The 18,816-nt window shown below is 36.2% G+C and overlaps 1 protein-coding gene across 1 annotated transcript in view; it reads right to left on the bottom strand.

Annotated features, from left to right (window-relative positions):
• The window catches only part of wrn (WRN RecQ like helicase), a 188,558-nt gene that overhangs the window by 88,554 nt on the left and 81,188 nt on the right, over positions 1-18,816 (bottom strand). Inside the window, 5 exon segments of the mRNA XM_039758781.1 lie at positions 6,790-6,931; positions 7,074-7,166; positions 7,969-8,070; positions 11,310-11,491; positions 11,730-11,904. Of these exon segments, the coding sequence (XP_039614715.1) occupies positions 6,790-6,931; positions 7,074-7,166; positions 7,969-8,070; positions 11,310-11,491; positions 11,730-11,904 (694 nt within the window).

Below are 18,816 nucleotides of genomic sequence, written 5' to 3' on the forward strand. Positions count from 1 at the left end.
TCAAACCTACATGGCCCTGTGTGAAAAAGTAATTGCCCCCTGAACCTAATAACTGGTTGGGCCACCCTTAGCAGCAATAACTGCAATCAAGCGTTTACGATAACTTGCAATGAGTCTTTTACAGTGGTCTGGAGGAATTTTGGCCCACTTATCTTTGCAGAATTGTTGTAATTCAGCTTTATTTGAGGGTTTTCTAGCAAGAACCACCTTTTTAAGGTCATGCCATAGCATCTCAATTGGATTCGGGTCAGGACTTTGACTAGGCCACTCCAAAGTCTTCATTTTGTTTTTCTTCAGCCATTCAGAGGTGGATTTGCTGGTGTGTTTTGGGTCATTGTCCTGTTGCAGCACCCAAGATCGCTTCAGCTTGAGTTGACGAACAGATGGCCGGACATTCTCCTTCAGGTATTTTTGGTAGACAGTAGAATTCATGGTTCCATCTATCACAGCAAGCCTTCCAGGTCCTGAAGCAGCAAAACAACCCCAGACCATCACACTACCACCACCATATTTTACTGTTGGTATGATGTTCTTTTTCTGAAATGCTGTGTTCCTTTTACGCCAGATGTAACGGGACATTTGCCTTCCAAAAGTTCAACTTTTGTCTCATCAGTCCACAAGGTATTTTCCCAAAAGTCTTGGCAATCATTGAGATGTTTCTTAGCAAAATTGAGACGAGCCCTAATGTTCTTTTGCTTAACAGTGGTTTGCGTCTTGGAAATTTGCCATGCAGGCCGTTTTTGCCCAGTCTCTTTCTTACGGTGGAGTCGTGAACACTGACCTTAATTGAGGCAAGTGAGGCCTGCAGTTCTTTAGACGTTGTCCTGGGGTCTTTTGTGTCTAGTTTTTGAGGTGCTTTTGGTTTACTTCTCTGTGTCAGGCAGCTCCTATTCAAGTGATTTCTTGATTGAAACAGGTGTGACAGTAATCAGGCCTGGGGGTGGCTATGGAAATTGAACTCAGGTGTGATACACCACAGTTAGGTTATTTTTAACAAGGGGCAATTACTTTTCACACAGGGCCATGTAGGTCTGGATTTTTTTTCTCCCTAAATAATAAAAACTATCATTTAAAAACTGCATTTTGTGTTTACTTGTGTTATATTTGACTAATGGTTAAATGTGTTTGATGATCAGAAACATTTTGTGTGACAAACATGCAAAAGAATAAGAAATCAGGAAGGGGCAAATAGTTTTCACACCACTGTGTGTATATATATATATATATATATATATATACATATATATATACACATATATATACACATATATATATATACATATATACATATACATATATATATATACATATATATATATATACATATACATATACATATACATATACATATACATATACATATATATATATATATATATATATATATATATATATACAGTAATTCACTAAGGGCACACAAGACACTGAGCGGAAGCAAGTTACTGAGGGGGAAGCAAGACAGAGCCCTGCCCACCAACTTTAAGACCATGGGATACGCTCCTACCGCGTCATGGGATACGCACAACAGAGCCACGCACTCCAACTGTAACCGTCCTCCCAAGTCCTGTGGCAAGCAAGACAGAGAGAGCACGCAAGACAGAGAGCCACGCCCGCCAACTCTAAGACCATAGGATACGCACGCATTTAGTGTATAAATTGATATAAATAATTGCATGTAAACGATTCGCCAAAATCTGTTGTATGTAAACAATACTGTTTAAAACGTTATTGTTTTTTAATCAGAAAACCCGGTTTCCACGTCTACCTGTATTAGTTTAAATGACACTTTTACCATTCGCAATAGGGCGGACGCGCTGACTTATCATGTCGACTGGGCAACACAGTGAATGCGGCATCTATCTATATATGTCTATGTTTTCCGTAGCCTGCTACAGGAAGGTACTCTCTCGACCATTGGCATTTGTTTCGCTCCTTGCTATTTTCGTTATACTGCGATGGTGGTTTCCTAAGCCTTTGTTATACTTAATTCCTTTCTCACCGTTTTCCGTTCCTATTCCTCTGCTACGGCGGGCTTCAGCTAGTTCTATTTATTTTTATTGATTTTTCTATTTACTTGTTTTTACTAGTTTAAAGTTTTACTTTGCTGGCCTAGTTCTCTTTCTCATGGGTAGGGGTTGATTTGTTTTCAACCTAGTTTTGTAAAACTTGACTTATTTGTATGGAATGTTCTTTGATTTTAATAAAATCAATAAAATTACCCAAAACGTATAAACAAGTTCGGTTAAAGAAAAGTAATGTCCAAACTCATACTTATATTTTTCATGGGTCTCTACTCCATCTTGTGGAAATAAAAAACACTGCATTGAAGATGAAAACCTGAGCAGTTACAAATTCTGCTGAAAAACAAAGTTTTTCAAGTTTTAAACAAAAATTCAGTTTTGATTAAGTTTTCTAACAATGTGTGGTAGCAGTGGTGCTATGTATGAAGCAGAAATTTTGAGCAATGTGCTAAAATTATGCACATTGTTTGCAAAAAGCTCTAACTTCATAGATGAAAAACAGACCATATATTCAGTACAATGTCTAAAATTAAAAATGTTGGTGGAATTTAAGTATTTAAACAATATACAAAAGATCCAATCAATCAATGGCCAATTTTTAACACTGCAGGGAAACATGTTGATTGGAGGTCACATTTACAGAAGGGAAAAGAAACAGTAAAAATATAAAATATAATTAGTAAGTCAACCCCAAACTAAAGGGGCCAGTATGATTAAAGCATAGGGAGCGTCATACTACTTTTAAAAATGTTACTACTTCCGTACTAACTAACTCCCAGAAATCACACCGTAAATCCACCGATTAAACTGTTTATTTATCATCAATATATAGATAGTTACAGTAGGAAATTTAAGGTTAAATGTTTTTAATTAGCAATATTTATATAGAAGAACATGAAATTAATCTTCTTAGATGTATTCAAACAGATGGGCAAAAAAGCACAAAAAATAAAACCTGGTTTATAATATTCAAAAAAAGTCAGAAACACAAATGTACATAAACAATGCTTTGGTAGTTATTTAAAAAATTATAATAATAGACTTTTACCTAGACATATTCACTACACTTAATAAGACACTTTTCACCTAAAAAACTTTACTACTTCTGAAGTTTATTGCTAAAACCTGTTTAGCACTGGAGATAAATAAATTCTTTAATTAGATATGTGGGTCTTTAAAGCTACCACCCTCTCTGATTAACTAAAGGAAAGCTTTACATGTAATTGGTTCCTATGTTTAGCTGAAATGTTTTCTATGTTTTCTTCCATCAACCTCTGACACACGGTTATAAAATTAATCATATCATTTCTATTAAAGGACTGCATGTCTGGTAATTTGCTGGCGCTTTTTCCAATTTTTCCTTACCAGGCCACTAATGAAACTGCAAAATTAAAAGTAATAACAGAAATAAGCACTTTAAACAGATATTTTTTGTATTAATGATCCAGAGTAGGCTGTTATTTTTGATACTTTTAGTTACTATTTCTACCTCCTCTACCAGGACATCAACTTTGTTCACCTGCCTGACCGAGAAATTTTCATCTTTCTCGCATATGCATCCTATCACTGTATCACCATAAGCATACTTAATAATATAACTGTAATCATTGTGCCTCAGGAAACTGGTATCAAGTTTAAATTGTAAAGGAAGCTGAACAAAGAAATAAGGAGCCCCAATTTAATTTTAACCGAATGCCCTATAAAATAGTGATTTGCACTTTACCTGTCTTAGAAAGATTTAAAATAGGGGTAATGATTAACTGTTTTTGCACATCTCGATCACAAAACCACACAGCTCAGGCACCAGTAACATTTCTGACATTTTTGCAATGCATTTCCTTGTTTATTCTGGATATTTAAATCATTGGTTTTAAATTTGAAAAAAACAATTTAATTCATTCATGAAGAGCTTGCTTTCGTTGTCTTTCAGAAAGGTCATCCCTTTAAAAAGCACCCATTGCTGTGATGGTTTTTAGAGCCTAACACAGCTGCTTTAGACTTAGCATAAAACCTCCTTTAGATTTTCCCCCATATATCATTTTATGTTATTTATTGGATTTGTTCATTATGCTCTGTAAAACCAACTTTTCTTTGACCTAATTTTCACAAAGAGCATGTTGTTTTTTTCCCCCAAAAGAAGTGTTGCAATATTTTTGGTGATACATAATTTTACTAATTGCATGCACGTTGCTAATCTTCCTCTTAATGGTGTGATAACTGTCAGCAAATCCTAACCAGCATTCTTCTATCTTACTATATTGTTACTGCTCCAATTCTGTGTTTAATAAAATATAAGGCTGTTTTTTCCTGTTTCAGTTTCTGCTTGTATTTTGGTTGTACATGAATACTGTCATGGTCAGCCACATCCAGTCACACAACCACATGTGGTGGGATTTTGCATGGGTCAGAGATCTTTATATATTATTTGCCTAGTTTGCTGGCCCCTCTTAGTATTAATATTGATATCATAATAGTAGCACGGTAACAAAGATTCCAGTTATAATAAAGTGAAATCAGCTAACACAATTTTAAGCCACCTATATGATTTGAAATTCTGTTTTTATACAGTTTCACAAATGCTTTCAACTGCAACTTCCACATCTGCAGCTGGGAAAACAATCTACTATAACAATGACTTAGTTAAATTCACAAGGAAAAACAGTATGACTGAAATCCAGCAGTGAGAAGTTATTGTATAATATAGCAGTGGTACCTGGCACTGCTGGGTGCAGAATAAAGTGCAGCAGCTGTCACTAAATAAATTTCCCAGGGGGAAATATTTTCACCTCAAGCAAAATTTTACTGACTAAACCCACTGTAGGTAGCAAATATAGACATCAAACAAACATTAAACTTTATATATTACATTCAGAGAGGATAAGCATTCTCTAACAGTGCTATTAATACACTTACATCTTTTTTGTATTCAGATATGTATTGAAACATCAAAAGCACGGAGATAGAAAGGAAACATACAAACATTTTGCACATTAATTGATCTACAGCAAGCAATAACAATATTGGATATAAAAACAACCCCCACCTAAGGTTGCTCACTCCCACCCTGCCCACCTACACTTCAACTTAGTCCTGTTAGAGAAATGTAATGAGAGAAACATAATCTGTGCTGTACGCCTGTAATAAGCACATAAGCTTAATATGTCACTGTGCTCTGTACAAAAAATATTTTATAAAACCACTCACATGTACAGTTAACACAAGGCCAGATTTAGCACACAGGAGATCATCATTTAGAACTGCTAGGCAAGCATTAGAAGACAAGAAAGGGACAACTGCAAAAAGGGCATTGTACTACTTCTTTGTGTCAGAGTCAGCAAGACATTGGATCTTCTTTTCCTTATTTGGAATAGCATGATTTACTTAAGTGGGAGCCTGCACATGGAGAAAGAGTAAACTATTTGAAGCCGACGGAAGGATGAAATCCTTCCAGCACAGCGACGATAACAGCAGACTGTATACATCGCACTCCCACTTCGGTAATGGTCTTGTCATGGCTTCCTTGTCTGTTATGCCATGTACACCATTATTAAAGAAAGCTAAGTTATTTCTCCTATGTGATTTCTTACCGCCATATCACTAAGGGAGGGGTATTGCCTTTTAATATTATATCTATATAGTTTTGGGTTATGTAACATTACAAAAGAACTTACTCCAACAAGGAAGCTAGCACGCCCCGCTGGACAGAATGCCCCAAAGGCATAAAAAAATAATAGAGCAAGATCATTTTCATGATCACAGGACACTGAGCCCTGTAATAGATGAATCATAGATAACTGCATTGCAACACTGACACCAAATAATGACGTAATCCTCACTGCTGAATGATCAAGAAGAACAGGGTCAAAAAGAGGGCTTTCAAAAAAATGAAGGAAAGTGGGTCAACAGCTAATTTGTTGTATTTGCAGCAAGTGTGTACAGACTTAATAATCTCTGCTGGATTGAAGTAAAGGGAACAGAAAAGAGAAGAATTTGTGGGGAGTGCATTGGAAGAGACTAGAAAACAATGTTAATAATAAAGGACCAACATACAGAAATCAGTAAGTACTCCCAGAACTCAAAGAAAAAAAAATGGTAAAAGGGACCTGTAAGAAGTCCCACAGCAAAGTGCCTACAGATTATAACACCATCTGTTACTAATGCATACACAGACTGTCCATCAATTTGCTTTCTGAAAACTGAACTTCTGTTTTGCTGCTCAAAGCTAAATCTATGTGTTTCAAGATTTATTTTCTGAGTTAATATTCTTAAACCAAGTATCAGTAAAGCAAATTAAACGCTTTGATGGTACTAGTCCAAGTATTCGACAGACACTGTCAGGATGTGCAATTTTTAATGATAGTTGAAAACTTTTTCATCTTAGTCTCACTCTGCTTCCTCTCTTGCTAGTTTTCAGAGATTTCAATTAATTCAGGACTGCAGTGGAGACCCATTAAAATGTGGATAAACAAAGCCAGCTACACCCCTGTGATTTCCTGCACAAGAATTGCATAAGTGTTCTTGTGGATTCCATAGATAACAACAGTCAAAATAATAAGACAATATTGGCAAACATTTATAAAAAATATTGAATGACTGAGTAAATAATGAATGACAGACTGACTATAAATGATTTAACATAAAAAAGGGATGAACCAAGAGTAGGCAATGGTACGTCCCATTTGATATGAAATTCAAAAAAGTTTTTATGTATAGAAAGAAAACACATGTCAAAAGAAAATAAATATATTAATTTTAAACAGTGACTTACAGATCCTCTTAGAAAAAGTATTGGAACAGTTGTTCCAAACTTTTCTCCTAAAGCTGAGATAGCAGACAGCAGTTGGTAAGCTTCCTTCCCAAAATCCTGAAGATCAGGCTCAGATTCATCATCCATAGAATCAAATATTACCCTAATAATTAAACATTTAAAACACAAGCAGTATTAGATTAAAGTGACACAATGCAAGTCAAAATTAATACAATACAGTAGAAATATACAGTAAAAAGGCACTAGGAAAATATGAAAGTGAAAGTAAAAGATTAAACACCCACCTAGACTTGCAGTTATCACAGCACCGATCAGTTCCAATAATGCCCAAGCTGACTTTTCTAAGCTTTTTATCCTCAAAGTGAGACAAGATGATTCTAAATACAAAAATATTTGCAAACAAAGTTATTCAAATCTTGTGAACAAAAATTTGAATAATGCTGGTGAAATAAAGCATGGTTTTAACAGAAAAACTTCCTATTGGTAGTAAACAACTATTTAAATGTTCACATAACTTGACCAATGAAGCCTAATACATGTTTAATACTAATAAATTAATACCAACACAATATGCAGTTTAGATAATCAATTCACAGTAAAGATGGAACAGTTTGTAAGCTAATCTGTGTAAAATGAATCAACATAAAGTGGTAAGCTTTTACATCTGACCAATCTTAAGGCAATAAAAATAATTTTAAAATGTTCAGTTCAAAAAAGATGTCCTATACAAAATATACTTAGAAATACTGATAATGTTACAGATACTGTGCTTACCATGCTTATAAAAACATTTTCTATGTCTGCCTATTTACATTGCACAGTTTGATCCCAATAAATAATAAAAAAACACTGTATAAATAGCAAAATAGATATTTTAATTAAAGAACAATTGTTTTATAGATGAGCAATGTTAAAGTTGCATTGGGTGTAGAGAGAAAGCATTCTTTAAATGCTTTAAGTCATATTTTTAAAAACTGGCTTTTGTGTATGATGTTGTGGAATTCAGTGAAAAGCAATATCATATTTGCTAGTAATGATTTAAATGTCTCTCTGTGTGGGTTTTGCATGGTATGACTTGTTATTTTTTTTTCATTTAGAAAAAAATTACCAGTAAGTGATTTATTTTGCAATTAATAGAGACATGTATAAAGTTTATCATTAGCAAATTATTGACTTTACTTTCTTCTGCACTTCAGTGAGCTGAGATACTGCTCCATTTTTGACATCATTTTCAACTTATATACTTTAAATTTCTCACTTTTCATATTGTTCAGAAGATGCCTGAAAAATAGAGAACAATTAAAGGTCACAAAATTTACATCAAGATCAAATGTAAGTTTCTAATAAAAAAAAAATCACATAAAGTACTCTAACGTTGATTTCTATTCACAACTATGAAAAGATGATTGACATTAGTGATCAAAATTCTTTGAAACTAAATAGGATTTAACAGTCTGTGAAAAAGTTAACATGCTAGGAGAATCAGAGGTTACAGAAAAAACAGGTAGAGAGAGTAAACAGTTTCCTCTCCAGATATAACTAAAAAATCTGTATTTTTTTCACCAAAATATTAGGTTATGCAAATTTAAACTTAAGAGTTACAGAAAAGGGAATTAACAAATATTTTAATAAACTGTATTATAAGAATATACAGAATTGCAAATGAAAGGCATAGTTTAAAGTTAGACAGTAAAAAGGTATTATATAATTATAAACATCACTCACCATATCACTTCTCATAAATCTTTCAATAGTTTCTTAAATTTCAAACATCAATTATTTTCACCCAACTCACAATGGCACACGAAAACAATGTTACTTTACTCATATTTTTCCGAAAGTAACCTCATTGGGGCCCCATATCAAAAAACACTACGTCTACTTGAATCTTGCCAATAATGAGTGCTATTCTTAGCTTACAAGGCATCTATGCCACTTTACTTTTGTTTGCTTTTCATAGCGTTAATTTGTAATATTCAAAACTTGCAAGGTACAACACAAATAGGCAGGGCTAAAAAGATTTTTGTAGCTGAATACAATGTACTAAGACCACTAGCTATAAGTGTGCATGCTGCATGGCAAATATCTTAAAGATAATAATGAGCAAAGAGACACCGTTCCACAAATCATTGTTGGTTGTGATAAAATTATGTTATCCATTCACACGTCCTGTATGGCAGTGGCTCTTAAATTGGGGTACACCTAAAGTGGCACAACATTTCTATAACAGTGTATGGAGCAGTGGGATGTTACGGCACACAGTGTATCAGTAGCAAGATGCCACCTTAACATTTTTACTCTGCAAACTTGTGGACAACGCTGTTACATTCATTATAGACATTCGTTTCTTTAGGTGTGCTGTCGCTCATTCTCAAAACAATCCTTTTATATGTACTCAGTAATCAAGAAGGAAAGGTGATTCATGTTAAACAAAACCAAAAAAAAAAATCAAGAGAAAGCCTACATGTCACCTTTAAGCAACACATTGAATAAATCAATAGGAATATTTTGCTTATGAAGCTGATAATAAATATTAGGGAAACAACAAAAAGTGAAAGAGTGCAAATATCAAGTCGATTTTCTGATTTACAAGCTAGCACACTGAAGGTGTGCATTATCTATTGTTTGTTAAATGCTCAGAAATCCTCACCAATGGCAGCTTAAAAATCATTATAACTCAAGAGACATTTAGAAACAAGGCATCACATTTTATTGTAAGGACAGCAGGTTGCACAGTTAGCGGGAAGTCATTCAGCTACCATTGTAACAGTTAAAGTTGTGCACAGTGGTTTGTTTGCTTGCCAGATTGAAAAAAAAAAATCTCTCTTTCTTAGAGACTATACATTGATGACCTCACACAAACATTAAAAGTCAGTTAAATGAAAAAGTCTTATAGAGTAAAATATGTACTTACCAGTTAGATATATCAACTCACAGTGTATTCAGATTCTTGCAGCCTTACGCTAAAATCACTTAAATTAATTTTTCATCATCAACCACCACTCGATGCCACAGAATGGCAAAACAAAAACATGATTTTAAAAATGTTTACAAATTTATTAAAAATAAAAAACAAATTTCACATTGACCCAAGACTCTTTACTTTGTGCTTAGTTAAAACCCCATTGGCTGTGACTCCTGCCTGAAGATTTCTTGGGTATGATGTAACAAGCTTTGCACACCTGGACTTAAAGATTTTCTGCCATTCTTCTCTAGAGATCCTCTCAAGCACTGTCAAGTTGAATGGAGACTATATGTGGACAGCTGTTTTCAGGACTCTCTAGAGATGCTTGATTGGGTTCAAGTCCAGACCCTGGCTGGGCTACTTAACCATATTCACAGAGTTGTCACTAAGCTTTTACTTTGCGCTTAGGGCCACTGTTCTATTGGAAGAAGAATTCTTCTCATTCTGAGGTCCAGAGTGTGCTGGTGCAGATTTTCATTATGGATATTTCTGTACTTTGCTCCGTTAAACATTTTCTTGACCATGACTAGTCTCCTCTCAGTCCCTCCTGCTCAAAAACAAACTTACAGCATGATGCTATTATCATCATATTTCACCACTGGAAAAGTATTGTAGAGTTAGTAAACAGTGCCTGGGTTTGCGTGCTGGCAGCTTCCTGCATAGAGTTTGCAAAGTACTTTCAGTAATGAGAAAAGCACTCTATAAATGTAAAGAATTATTGTTATTGTTTATTATCAGTACCACCCTTTAGCTCATGTTGGTATTGTTTGGGGTTGGTTGGGATATGTGTGGAAGTTGTGAGGGTAGGTTGTTTTTTTGCCTTTATGGTTGTGCTTTTACAATACATTTAATTCAAATTAATTCTATTTAATTTTCAAACAACATACCGCATATACTCGCAGATAAGTTCTCCCACGGATTAGTCGGGGCTTGATTTTACCATAAAACTTCTGGTTTTTTATAATGTATGTCACATAAGTCGAATGCGGAAAACTCGTGCTATTGGTCCAAGAGATTACGATATGCTAACGCCCACCTGAGTGAGTAACTGCAGAGCACACTGCCTTTTTTTTCTATGTATTGTGCCTACGTGACCACATGGTAATACCCGAAAAAGCAACGTTTGCACTGATTTGTGTTTTTTGTATCTCACACCCTCATACACTTTTATCATAAGAGCATCCCTTATCTACTATGGAGTGTTTGATCAGAAGAAAATATGAAGCTTGTTTTAAATTAAAAGTCAATGAAGTGGCGAAAGAAACTGCAACAAACTTCAGTGTGTCTGAGAAACTGATGCGTGATTGGAGGAGGCAATAAGATGTGTAAAAAAATAATAAGTATTGCATTTTTGAAAGTAGTTAGGTTCTGATTATATGATAAATTTTTCGGGTTTCAAGACCCAACTTATATGCGAATAAGTGACTTTTGTCTCATAAACTATGATATAGTTAACAGAAAAAATGATCATGTTGATTTTATCTATGTAATAAATAATACAGTTCATAATTATTCATGAAAAAAATTTTAAAAAGTTTCAGTGTGAGAAAGTTACCTGTTAATAGCCATATCTCCAGATGTCCAAACAACATGGCATGCACTTGGCAAACCATCTCTACCCGCTCTGCCAATTTCTTGGTAGTAAGCTTCCATCTCTTTGGGTGCTCCATAGTGAATGACTTTGCGAATATCTGCTTTGTTTATTCCCATGCCAAAAGCAATTGTGGCTACAACACACTAAAAAACATACAATTAAAAATGCACGGGATATCACAAAGACAGCAGCAAAAGAAATGTTTGAAAGTCTGAAGAGTAAGAACGATATAACTATGAAGTACATGTTTTAACTAATTTAAAGTAATTATGACAACAAATATATGTTCATTGCTTTAAGTAAATAAAACTTTAAGAAATGTGGTATAAAAAGGATGACTTCATCCACAGATTCTTAAATCTTTTACATTAGATTGCTTACCTGAATTTCATCTCTCATGAATCTGTGGTGAGTTTCTCTTCTAGCTCGAATCCCCATACCAGCATGGTACACAGCAGAATGTATTCCCAATTTTAGCAGTTCTCTGGAAACCTGTTCTGTGACTTTTCTTGAAGGACAATAGATAATGGTGGGGCCTTCAAATTCATATTCTCCTCTGAAGTAAAGAGAAAATTAACTAAGCATATGAAGCTTTATTAGAAAAAATACACAAAATGATGATGAGAATAGGCAAAATTATGAGCACTCTGAATCTGTGAAAACTGATTTATAACACAATGAAGAAGTATAATTTTATAATTTCAGATACTGTAAGTACTAAATAAAGCCTTGAAATAATTTTTGCACTTGTAATTTAATGTTAATTATTTACAAAAAAGATAACCTTGATTGTTTTAATTAGGGCTAAGATATTTATATGAGAATTTGTATTTACTCTCAGAATTTTCAGTGTTTAATCATGATAACAGTATTTTTAAAATTTGCTGAAATAGTGCTGAAGGACAAAGAGGAAATTGTTCATTTTTCTAGGCTTTTTAGTGGCACACATGGCCTGTTAAGACAGCAGATCTAACAAGGATGCAAACATCCAGATGCAGCTAACCCAAACTATATTCCAGAAAGTGGCTGAACTGCCATACCAGTATCAGCCTGTACCTAATCTGATAACAAAGGTATAAATCACAGTTGAAATGATATCATTACAGAGGTCCCCTTCATGGCAGAAAGTGCCAAATTGACACCCAAGCTGAAACAAATAGCTAAAATTCAACGAATGACAACAGTAATGGACAAAATAATGCACCATTATCAACAAATGGATTTACAAGCCAAATTATTTTAGATGTGTATAACAACATAGTATCTGCTTGTGTACAAGTCACTGACTGTTACTTCCTCACACTGCTAGAAGATAACTCAAAAGAAACAGCAAAAAAGCCAAATGATTTCTCAGAGAATAAATGACAGAAATCTCAGATCGTGTTTAAATTGGGAAAATGATATGGCAAACTACTACTAGTAACGTTTGTGTGTCTGCATATGTGTGTGTATTCCTCTGGATGCTCTGTCTAAATTTCAGACATTTACATTAATAAAATGCATTGCATTTGTCATTAAAAACAGATGGGTCATCACTAATATTAACACTGCTTTTATAAATCCCATACCAATTGGTATACAACAGAGACATATGCATTCCGTTTGTCTTTCTAAGAGATGATACATATCTATACTAATAAAAGGCCACGCACGCACGCACTCACTCACTCACTCACTCACTCACTCACTCACTCACTCACTCTCACTCAGTGTAGGTAGAAGGCTGAAATTTGGCAGGCTCATTACTTACAGCTTACTTACAAAAGTTGGGCAGGTTTCATTTCGAAATTCTACGCGTAATGGTCATAACTGGAACCTATTTTTTTTGCCCATATACTATAATAGACTTCTGCTCAATGCCCGTAGGAGGCGGAGTTACGCCTCCCACGTAATTTAGTGCCTGCCCATATAAGGCTGTCCGTCAGCGGCAATCCAATAGAAACACTGCCGCTAAATATTCACGGGTGAAGGACTGTGCTTATGCAGAGGAAGATGAGATGGTCAGGGCAGTGTTTGGCACAAACTCAGCGAAACTGCGAGAGAAACTTTTAAGTGCCGGGTCTTAGCTAACATTAAATACAGCCGTGGGGTGGAAAAAGTCAATGTCCCGCTAAAGGAAGACAGTGTAAAAAAAAAAAACCCATGCATGCAGTGTGTCACGTCTCAGATAAAGAGGAAGACGAGCTTTTATTGATGCAGTAAGAAACGAATCGAAGAATGAAACCTGTTATCTTTACAACGATTGACAAACACGGAATGTAACGTGAACACAACAAATCCTACAAATACGAACCTGATTGAAAGAAATAATGATAATCAAATCCTTGATGATAGCAACAATCATAACACTCACAAAACAATTACTGTATATTGACAATCATGTTACGTTATTTTTAAAATGTTCCCTTTTCTTTTTCATAACTTCTTTAACACACTACTTCTCCGCTGCTACATACTCGCAAATAGACAAACCACCAGCCGTGGCGCAATGGTAGAGGCTTCGCCTCTATCACCGATGTCCGAGGTTCGATTCCCAAGAGGGGGTGCACTGAGTATGTACACGCACTTCCCGATTTATTTTACCCTCTCATCCCCTTGGTTTGAGAAGTATGAAAAAATATGCGGTTAATGCAGAAAGACAGATCACCAATTGAAGCTTTATGAATAATGAATACTTTATTCGCCATCAATGATTGTTTTGGTAAAGCCATACTCAGTGTATTCATTAGATGAACGGTAAAAAAGTAAGAGCGAGGGGAGGGTGACTTATTGAGGCACGCAGGCGAAACCACAATAGCACGCGGGCTCGATACGTCGGTGCACATCAACTCGATCTGAATTGCGCGATCATATTTGAATAAATATATCTTTTCAAGTTCTATTTAGTCCACATGTGTCAAACTCAAGGCCCGCAGGCCACATCCGGCTCGGCGTGTAATTATATCCGCCCGAGATCATTTTATATATTATTGTTATTAATGGTCCGGGGATATGAAGCGCTGGTAACACAATAAACTACAGATCCCATAATGCAGCTTCAGCTGCCTTGCCGAACACTTACCGCGTTAATCAAGTCTAGCTTATGATGCTGCAAGTTATTGCAAAGCTATCCCACACGATGCCAAAGAGAAAAGGTAATTCTGAACATAGAGCCTTTAAAAACCGATGGGAGGCTGAGTATATGTTTACTGACATTGCCGGTAAACCCGTGTGTCTCATTTGTGGAGCTAATGTGGCTGTAATTGCAGAATTTAATCGTTAATAGTTACGATAAAAAATGTCAGTTAAATATATCATATAGGAGACACACACAGTGATATTTGAGAAGTGAAATGAAGTTTATTGCATTTACAGAAAGTGTGCAATAATTGTTCAAACAAAATCAGGCAGGTGCATAAATTTGGGCACCGTTGTCATTTTATTGATTCCAAAACTTTTAGAACTAATTATTGGAACTCAAATTGGCTTGGTAAGGTCAGTGACCCATGACCTACATACACAGGTGAATCCTATAATGAGAAAGAGTATTTAAGAGGGTCAATTGTAAATTTCCCTCCTCCTTTAATTTTCTCTGAAGAGTAGCAACATGGGGGTCACAAAACAACTCTCAAATGACCTGAAGACAAAGACTGTTCATCATCATGGTTTAGGGGAATGATACAGAAAGCTGTCCCAGAGATTTAAGCTGTCTGTTTCCACAGTTAGGAACATATTGAGGAAATGGAAGACCACAGGCTCAGTTCAAGTTAAGGCTCAAGTGGCAGACCAAGAAAGATTTCGGATAGACAGAAGCTTAAATGGTGAGAACAGTCAGAGTCAACCCACAGACCAGCACCAAAGACCTACAACATCATCTTGCAGCAGATGGAGTCACTGTGCATCGTTCAACCATTCGGCGCACTTTACACAAGGAGATGCTGTATGTGAAAGTGATGCAGAGGAAGCCTTTTCTCCGCCCACAGCACAAACAGAGCCGCTTGAGGTATGCTCAAGCACATTTGGACAAGCCAGCTTCATTTTGGAATAAGGTGCTGTGGACTGATGAAACTAAAATTGAGTTATTTGGGCATAACAAGGGGCGTTATGCATGGAGGAAAACGAACACAGCATTCCAAGAAAAACACCTGCTACCTACAGTAAAATATGGTGGTGGTTCCATCATGCTGTGGGGCTGTGTGGCCAGTGCAGGGACTGGGAATCTTGTCAAAGTTGAGGGACGCATGGATTCCACTCAGTATCAGCAGATTCTGGAGACCAATGTCCAGGAATCAGTGACAAAGCTGAAGCTGCGCCGGGGATGGATCTTACAACAAGACATTGACCCAAAACACTGCTCAAAATCCACTAAGGCATTCATGCAGAGGAACAAGTACACCGTTCTGGAATGGCCATCTCAGTGCCCAGACCTGAATAAAATTGAAAATCTGTGGTGTGAGTTAAAGAGAGCTGTCCATGCTTGGAAGCCATCAAACCTGAATGAACTAGAGATGTTTTGTAAAGAGGAATGGTCCAAAATACCTTCAGCCACAATCCAGACTCTCATTGGAACTTACAGGAAGCGTTTAGAGGCTGTAATTTCTGCAAAAGGCGGATCTACTAAATATTGATTTCATTTCTTTTTGTGGTGCCCAAATTTATGCACCTGCCTGATTTTGTTTGAACAATTATTGCACACTTTCTGTAAATCCAATAAACTTCATTTCACTTCTCAAATATCACTGTGTGTGTCTCCTATATGATATATTTAACTGACAATTTTTATCGTAACAACCAACGATTTATACAGGAAAATAATGACTATTAACAAGGTTGCCCAAACTTTTGCATCCCACTGTATATATATATGTTTATATGTGTGCGTGTGTGTGTATATATATATATATATATATATATATAATATATATATGACAGCAACACTTATTACTCACAACAGTGACAAAACAATTACAGTGACAATCATGTTACGTTATTTTCAAAATGTTTCCTTTTCTTTTTCATTACTTCTTTAACACACTACTTCTCCACTGCGAAGCGCGGGTATTTTGCTAGTTACAAATATTTGTAATAACACATCATAAAATGGACTTAATTCAGCAACATTACTGAACATTGTTATCCAGATGTGAATGCTATCTGTCTTTAGCAGACAACTATTTTCTGACTCAGACGCCACCGCGAGTGGCAGCCGTTCCAGCAGCTCTGTGTACATCTTTATTTTTCTACCTTTTTTCTCTATTTTACTGATCACTTTCTTTTATTTGGACTCGTTTCCTGGAAACTTTTTACTACTTTAAAGTAAATTTCCCCTTGGGATTAATAAAGTATCTATCTACAACTACTACTGTATAAAATAATAAGGTTGCACTTGTAAACACTTTCATTGTTTCACTGCGCGAGATAAATAAAAAAATACCAAAATCTGAACACTGTTGGCACTTGTTATTTCAGTTAAGCAAAGAATGACTAAAAACTCACCTGAACTGGCACTGCAATGTTTTTCAAATACCATGAAATACAAAGTACATAGCCAGTATGAATTTGACATGGAAAAGGAAGAATATAGTGCAAAGTTTTCACAGATGCGGCACACCCAACAATATATGCAAATGAGAGAATAAATGGTGGGCTTCCTTTGAAAAAATAATAGACACATTATATATATATATATATATATATATATATATATATATATATATATATATATATATATATATATATATATATATATATATATATATATATATATATACTGCTCAAAAGAATTAAAGGAACACTTTTTAATCAGAGTATAGCATAAAGTCAATGAAATTTATGAGATATTAATCTGGTCAGTTAAGTAGCAGAGGGGGTTGTTAATCAGTTTCAGCTGCTGTGGTGTTAATGAAATTAACAACAGATGCCCTAAAGGGGCAACAATGAGATGACCCCCAAAACAGGAATGGTTTAACAGGTGGAGGCCACTGACATTTTTCCCTCCTCATCTTTTCTGACTGTTTCTTCACTAGTTTTGCATTTGGCTACAGTCAGTGTCACTACTGGTAGCATGAGGCGATACCTGGACCCTACAGAGGTTGCACAGGTAGTCCAACTTCTCCAGGATGGCACATCAATACATGCCATTGCTAGAAGGTTTGCTGTGTCTCCCTGCACAGTCTCAAGGGCATGGAGGAGATTCTAGGAGACAAGCAGTTACTCTAGGAGAGCTGGAGAGGGCCATAGAAGGTGCATAACTATTAGCAGGACCAGTATCTGCTCCTTTGGGCAAGGAGGAACAGGATGAGCACTGCCAGAGCCCTACAAAATGACCTCCAGCAGGCCACTGGTGTGAATGTCTCTGACCAAACAACCAGAAAGACTTCATGAGGGTGACCCAAGGGCCCCATGTCCTCTAATGGGCCCTGAGCTCACTGCCCAGCAGCATGCAGCTCGATTGGCATTCGCCATAGAATACCAGAATTGGCAGATGCACCACTGGTGCCCTGTGCTTTTTACAGATGAGAGCAGGTTCACCCTGAGCATGTAACAGAAGTGAAAGGGTCTGGAGAAGCCATGGAGAACATTATGCTGCCTGTAACATCATTCAGCATGAGCAGTTTGGTGGTGGGTTAATGATTGTCTGGGGAGGCATATCCATGGAGGGTCACACAGACCGCTACAGGCTTGACAAAGGCACCTTGGCTGCCATTAGGTATCAGGATGAAATCCTTGGACCCATTGTCAGACCCTATGCTGGTACAGTGGCTCCTGGTGCACGACAATTCCTGGCCTCATGTGGTGAGAGTATGCAGGCAGTTCCTGGAGGATGAAGGAATTGATACCATTGACTGGCCACCACACTTTCCTGACCTAAATCCAATAGAACACCTCTGGGACATTATGTTTTGGTCCATCCAATGCCACCAGGTTGCACCTCAGACTGTCCAGGAGCTCAGTGATGCCCTGGTCCAGATCTGGGAGGAGATCCCCCACAACACCATCTGTCATCTCATTAGAAGCATGCACCGATGTTGTCAGGCATGTATACAAGAACACAGGGGCCATACAAAGGGCTGCATGCAATTTTGAGTTGCTGCAATTAAATTTTGGCAAAATGGACTAGCCTGCCACATCATTTTTTCACTCTGATTTTTGGGGCGTCTTTGAATTCAGGGCTCTGTAGGTTGATCATTTTCATTTCCATCAAACGATGTGGCATCCTTTCGTTCCTAACACATTACCCAGTCTATATCAGTATAGATATCCAGGAGGATTTCTTTTCCCTTTGAGATCTGATGTGTTTTCAAAGTGTTCCTTTAATTTTTTGAGCAGTTTATATATATATATATATATATATATATATATATAAATAAATATATATATAATACTGAACATATTGAGGCAGACTTGAGGCCTTGGCTGTAGAAAGCTGAGCACCAATATTGCCTTAACTAGAGACATTTTAAGTAACTACAAGTCTGTGTGCCACCTG

This window comes from Polypterus senegalus, chromosome 7 (assembly GCF_016835505.1).
Source record: "Polypterus senegalus isolate Bchr_013 chromosome 7, ASM1683550v1, whole genome shotgun sequence".
Lineage (NCBI taxonomy): Eukaryota > Metazoa > Chordata > Cladistia > Polypteriformes > Polypteridae > Polypterus > Polypterus senegalus.